The sequence below is a fragment of the Micropterus salmoides genome, unplaced genomic scaffold (assembly GCF_014851395.1).
Source record: "Micropterus salmoides isolate LMB-PRFRI ecotype aquatic unplaced genomic scaffold, ASM1485139v1 Ms_hic_scaffold_13, whole genome shotgun sequence".
Lineage (NCBI taxonomy): Eukaryota > Metazoa > Chordata > Actinopteri > Centrarchiformes > Centrarchidae > Micropterus > Micropterus salmoides.
Window position 1 is genome coordinate 626,592 of NW_024040374.1, and position 6,424 is coordinate 633,015.

The 6,424-nt window shown below is 39.7% G+C and overlaps 1 protein-coding gene across 1 annotated transcript in view; it reads right to left on the reverse strand.

The window, feature by feature from the left end:
* Positions 1-1,382: 1,382 nt before the first annotated feature.
* The window catches only part of LOC119900208, an 11,612-nt gene continuing 6,570 nt past the window's right edge, over positions 1,383-6,424 (reverse strand). The window contains exons 4-6 of the mRNA XM_038714969.1: positions 6,129-6,240; positions 2,138-2,317; positions 1,383-1,782 (exon numbers count right to left, since the gene is read on the reverse strand). Of these exons, the coding sequence (XP_038570897.1) occupies positions 1,731-1,782; positions 2,138-2,317; positions 6,129-6,240 (344 nt within the window). The 3' untranslated portion in view covers positions 1,383-1,730. The remainder of the gene's footprint in view (positions 1,783-2,137; positions 2,318-6,128; positions 6,241-6,424) is intronic.

Sequence of the window (6,424 nt, forward strand, 5' to 3'; positions counted from 1 at the left end):
CGAAATTAACTTTTTGGCTCACCTGCCACGGGGACTGGTAGATGAAAAAATCCAGCCAAGCATATTTTTACCGGCCAAATCACATATACATTAATTTCAGTACATTTAATTGATATGGTATTTTTAATGAATAAGTGTACATAGAAGTCAAAACAGAGCAACAAATAGTAAAACATGGAAGAGGTGGAACTAGCGCTCATAACAGTACATTTGAAGGTTTTGTAAAACTATCAGAACTTAAACCTCATAGTCACACGACGACTCACAAACTTACAAAAATGAACTAACAAAATATATTTATATATTTAGTTTTCTTCCTCTTTATCCTGTTTTTCTTCCTCATCCTCCATTTTTGCCCATATATTTTGCTGTAGAGCTGATCTTTCCCAGCAGTTTATTGAAAATGTATTCATTTATAAAAATAAAAAAAAAAACAGCCAGGGCGGCCAGGACAGGACGTGAAAACAGGACATGTCCTGGGAAAACAGGACTGATGGTCACCCTACCATAGCTTCATATAAAATGTTAGTCTAGCAAACATTACAGGAGGAAAAACAGTTTCACTTACTCGAACATCCACTCGAAGTCAGAAAGTGGCCTGGCCTTCTTGCCAATGGCATGTACAGTCCTAAACAGTAGCTTCATCTTCTTGCTGGTCTGCTCTGACATTGCCATTAGCGCTGTCACAGAAGTTTTCGAGAGTAGAGGCTCAGATTGAGCCAGAGACACAGACACGCAGGCAATGTGACACTTACTGTGTTCATGGTCACGAATGTTCTCAAGTTTCATCGTTTTATTTCCCATGAAAAAATGAGTTGTTTCTGTTTTTATCTTTAGCATACTGGCGACACACAGAACAACTCATCACGACCGCGTCAGAATCATATTGTAGCCAGCCTCTTGAAACTCCTTTCTCTCCAAACCTCCATTTCTCACAAAACTTTCTTTTTTTTAATGTAATTCGTCCCCCTTTTCGTCTGTGGGTTTTCGTTTTAAAGGTTGGCTCACTCCTGGTAAATGTCGCCACATAACAGCTAATAAGCGGCAGCTAGCGGTGACTTTGCAGTTCTTACCGCGCTTTCTCCTTTCCACAAGCACTCGCGTGGCCGACGTTGCTATGCAACCATGAACAGAGTGTAAGTGAATGTCGCGATATTACTGATCATGGAAAGATTTTGCAGCGGTGCTGATGAATACATTGTAGAGAAAACACTGATTATTACATTACTATTTTGGTATGAACATTCACCCGCCAGTGTGGCGGATAGCCTTTTGAAATTTACTCGCCAAACGGAAAATCTACCCGTATTTGGCGCTTGGCAGGTGTTAATTTCGGACCCTGGCGCTACCACACGGATCTGTAAAACATCACAAGAGTTGACTGCTCTTTTTACTACGTTTATTATCGACAGGATAAAATAGAGACAAATGACATTTACGTAAGTTTGGGTGACACTTTGCTCTTGATTTACATTCACAGGACAGCGTAAACAAGTGTTAGCGAAAGTCTAGGCAAGAAGCAGACTACACTATAAACAGAAACAACATTTGTAGGCAGTGAGACAGCAGGGCAAGTGTAAAGTGACAGCACAGTGCAAAGGATGCTGGAATAAATATTTTATATAAATATTTCTATGCAGGGGGGTTAATTTTATTAGTATTTTAACAGCTACAATTTACGTCAGAAAAGTTATGAATGTAGAAAATATAAGTTAGTCAGCGGATCTCCTTCATGGTGTCTGGTCAGTCCGAGCGAGTGATTCACCTTCTGTGGTTTCTTTTCTGTGAACAAAGGAGAGATGCAGCTGAACATTGTGCTTCTATGGTCATAAATCAGCAGCAAAGAAACAGAACAACTTTGACCTTAATGATCAGAGGTGAGGGATTGGAGGTTGAGTAAAGACGATATGATGACAATACTGTTAATGTACCGTTATGTTCTGTGTGGACATTTTGCTATAGGTTGTACTGTGTGTCACTCATGTGACAAAGTAAAGTTGATTTGATTATCAGGAAAATAAGACGGGATTTGATGCAATCTAAGTAAAATATTTCTATCCATGTGCACTGATTCAGGTCCATGTCAGTCCACTACTTGAAGTCCTTCTCTTTATTTTAGTCCACACTCATTTCTCACCTTGTTAGTTGTTTTCCATTTCTCTCTGGAACGGAGGGAAGGTCAGGGCTCTGCTGAACACAGCTCCTCCCAGTAGGAAGGATTTCCCATAGATAAGCCAGCTTCTGTTGCTCAACAGAGTCCGAATCCCTCATCCATCCCATCGGGGGTGCCAAGTTTCCGTGAGAAATTGTAGTATTTCTGGTGAGGGATTGAGCAAATAATTGAATTACAACAAACCGTTGTCTTTATTAATAAAAAGCAATAAACAGAAAAGTACTACAACACAAATCAGCTGGACCAGAGGTTCTGTATCACTAAGGTCTGGCCCCCAGCAAAGGGATGCATAATCATTTACACAGTCTAGGTTTCTATGTTTTGTGGAACAGAGATCCTCTCTTGGTCTTGATGGTCCCAGTGAAGACTGGGAGAGGAACAGCTAGTGAGGAAATAAAATAAAAGATCTTCACATCTCTGACCTAAACCCTACACATGTAGACAGACTAGTATAATAATATAAGGAAAAGGTTAAAGATTAAAAACAATATATAAGACATAATATGTTAGAAAATAGTACTATTACAATATAAAAGATTATAAGGAAAAGAAAAAAACACATTTCTGCCATCACAGTCGACTCATCAGGTGAACATAAAGACAAAGAATCTGGGTGAAACGTGTTGTGAATTATTTTGGAGCATTATAGCCTAAATTGTTATCATTAATTACAAGAGCAATGGTGGTCTACACTGTCATCATTTAAAGTGTTATTTTATAGTGTAAAGTTAGGATCACAGTGTGAAAACTCTACAGCTGTGAGTGTGTGTGCTCCTTCCTGCCCAGGCTCAGCAGTAGCACATGTGTGTGTGTGTGTGTGAGCAAGTTCGTGTGCTTTGGGAGAAAAGGGAGGCAGCATCAAAAACACTTACAAAGGAAAATACAGAAGCAGATTTTGTTAAAATTGTATTAAAAAACATACATCAATATAGTTCATCACAGTAAGAATGTCCTGTTTCTAGCACAGAGCACAAACGACACCAGTTTATTCTATAAAAGTCAGGTTATGGATGAAATGGCATGATCAAGCGGAGTGCATGTAAAGGACACAGAGGGGAGGAGCAGGCAGTCAGGGACTTTCCCAGATTCAGGTGCAGCAGGAAAGAGAGCCAAGAGATGATGTGAAGCCAAGAAACAGAGCTATAAAAGGAGGTTAAAGTCAGTCGTTACATGGTTTTCATGTCGACACGGGTCTCTGTTCTGGTAACAGAACGCGGCTCTACAGTATTTTGCACCGATCTCTGACCCACTCCGGTGGAACTGTTGTATTCTAATTGGTGTCTGTTTTTGTTCATAATAAAAATGTTGGTTAAAGTTCAAACTTTCTTATCTGGCCCAAGTCTTGAATTTTTACACGACATTACTTGTCGAGCTGTGCCAGGAGAGTTGAACAGGGGCAGGATGACCTTGACCAAGGAAGGACAACCTGTAACTCAGAGACACGCGTACACAGCTTGACAGTAAGCAGGTCAGTAAAAGAACGGGAATGACTGGATACAGAAAAGAAAAGTGTAGTTGAAACAGCCTACTAAAGTATTATGATAATAAAGGAAATTTAGTTCAGAATAACAGGCTGAAGACACTTTTTGGGTCGAGGAGAAGGAACAAAACTAGAAAAATTATGACATCTGATAAAGTTTTATTGAAACATAGAAGTACAGATTGATAGGCAGCAATGTGAGGTGTTATCTATGAAGGATTTAAGTTGGAGAAGGGATTGAGAGCCATCAATTTTGTATTAGATGTGAGAAAATGAATTTGATATTTTAATAGTTGTTAGTTTCACTGAAGTTAGTTATTTTTAGTAAACTCTGCTTTGATGATTTTTCAGTTGAATAGCTCTTTGATATAAAAACAAGGGGAGCTGCCTGAGTTTCTTTCAATGAATTGTTTCATTCTAGTTTCTTGGTTGTGTGGCTTTACAATTAACTGTCTTTTTCTTTTTCGAGGCATGAAGGCCGTCCAAATTCCAAAGTTTCCAGAGAGTAAGTGTTTGCTCGCAGTGAGTGTGCGATGGCTGTCCTGGGAGGCACACAGCAGGTGAAATTAAATGGTAAAGAGCAGAAAAAAGAGAAATTAACCGCAAAGGTGGTCAAAGGAGCTGTGGCAGCAACATATGTGGTAACAGCACAAGTAAGTAGTTAAAGATAAAATAAAAGACGTCAGATAAGAGATGGAGAAAGCTCAGAATAAAGGGAAAGTAGGGAGAAACAGTTTGACCAACAGGTAGATAATACTGACATACGATATAGTCGTCAGTGAAGGAAAAGTAGTCACAGAGACGGAATAATGAAAGAGCCCATCCTGTTAGATAAGGTCTAAATAGATATACCCCCAGATGAAGAAACGTACACAGCAAGTGGAAGGAAGATATAAGTAAGTGCATTTAAGGGCCAGTACAGGCAGAAGAAGAGGAAAAAAGAATTAGGGTCTTTAAAGGGTTGAGTTAAGATAACAAGGAGAGATGGAAAAAGAGAGGCTATAATAGATAGGGAGGAGACGAGAGTTAGATATGAGCGTGACCTGCACCACCACAGAGACAACTTCACCAGCTATGAGTCCAAATGAACCAGCACAGGGAAGAACAAGACTGAAACTACAAACGACTGAGCGCCCTCAAATTGGTACCCAGCCTGTTCCCCAAGAAACCTGAGTGCCAAAATAATTTCCACAGTACCACGGACTAAACTTTCAAAATGGACATCATACATGTTTATTGGACATTTTGCATCATTCTGAATGTCACATGAAAGATTGTCGAAACACTGTTATGTCTGGTTACTGTATTGTTACACAGAAAGTTCACTATGCACCCTGTGATTGTTTTGATATATGATGTGTGCCTTTCAACACATTAGGTGTTATAATTGTTAGCTTGCTAAAGTATATAACGAAAGAACAGCTCACTGCATAAAGATATTTTGTTTCACAAGTGTAAACCATTTACAAGGTATATCTCACTATATTGCAGCACGTATAGGTAGTTTAATATGTTAAGCACATTTAAAGGGAAAATCATTTAAAGGGTAATAAGGAGAGAGGAGTAATGGAAATCCTTGTCATTATAACTTGCTCAAATGTGTTAGCAACAGAAAAAGCCCACCGCATGATTATTGATTATTTCACAACGTGTAAACACTAATTTGGGTATTTTCTTGAAGGTATGCAAGTTGGTTTCAGATCTGCAAATACAAGAGGCCGCCTATTTTCAGTGGTCACAGTGTTGGTGTATAAAGTGTGAGGCTTTACAGCCTCAGAGGAGGGAGTGTTGTGAATTATTTCGTTACATGGTTTTCATGTCGACTCGGGTCTCTGTTCTGGTAACAGAACGCGGCTCTATTTTGCACCGATCTCCGACTCACTCCGGTGGAACTGTTGTATTCTAATTGGTGTCTGTTTTTGTTGATAATAAAAATGTTGGTTAAAGTTCAAGCTTTCCTATCTGGCCCAAGTCTTGATTTTTTACACGACAAAGGATGGATCAGCAAACGCAGGTATCAGGGATCATCTGAGCTACAGAGAGCTGGAGGGGAGTAAAAAGTGTTTTGCAGAGAAAAAGTAGCTGCCTGCTCTCATTGGCTGGATGTGGATGTCGAGTTGGTCGACTCCTCCAGATATTTGGCGTGCTAGATATCTGGAGGTGTGTTACAAAGCATTTCATTTATTGATCTCTGTACTGAATTTCTATAAATAGAACAAAAATGCTTATTTTACTTCACATGTAGTGCTGCAGCTTTTGTTTTTACCCGGTGTGTTTCTCGGTTTTACACCCTCGTCCTGAAACAACCGATATTTTCTTCCAGCTGTATTCATTCTGTTGAAACGACAAATAAACTTCAAAGATCATTCAGTCTCAGTCTGAAGACTCACTCACTCATTCATGCATCATCAACCACTTCAGGTCAACAGGTGTCAGACGACTGTTCATGCTAATTACTACTACTGCTACACCTACCGTCTCTGCTTCTTTGATTTTCTGTAGCATTTACAACAGATGAATAAAAGCACCCCGATGAGGAGGAAGAGGAGGAGGAGGATGGAAACGGGGAGCTGCCATTGTGGAGCATCTGTCAGACACAGAAGGGACAGCAGACGTGAGGAAGGCAGAACTCAGACTTGGTTTGATTCTGCCCTTAAACAACAGACGTGTCCAAATATTCACCAAAAACCAAACACATTCAGTCCAACCTGAAAACAGGGACGGACAGAAACAGCTTTTAAAAGGAAGCACGAACAGATAAAAACAGTGCG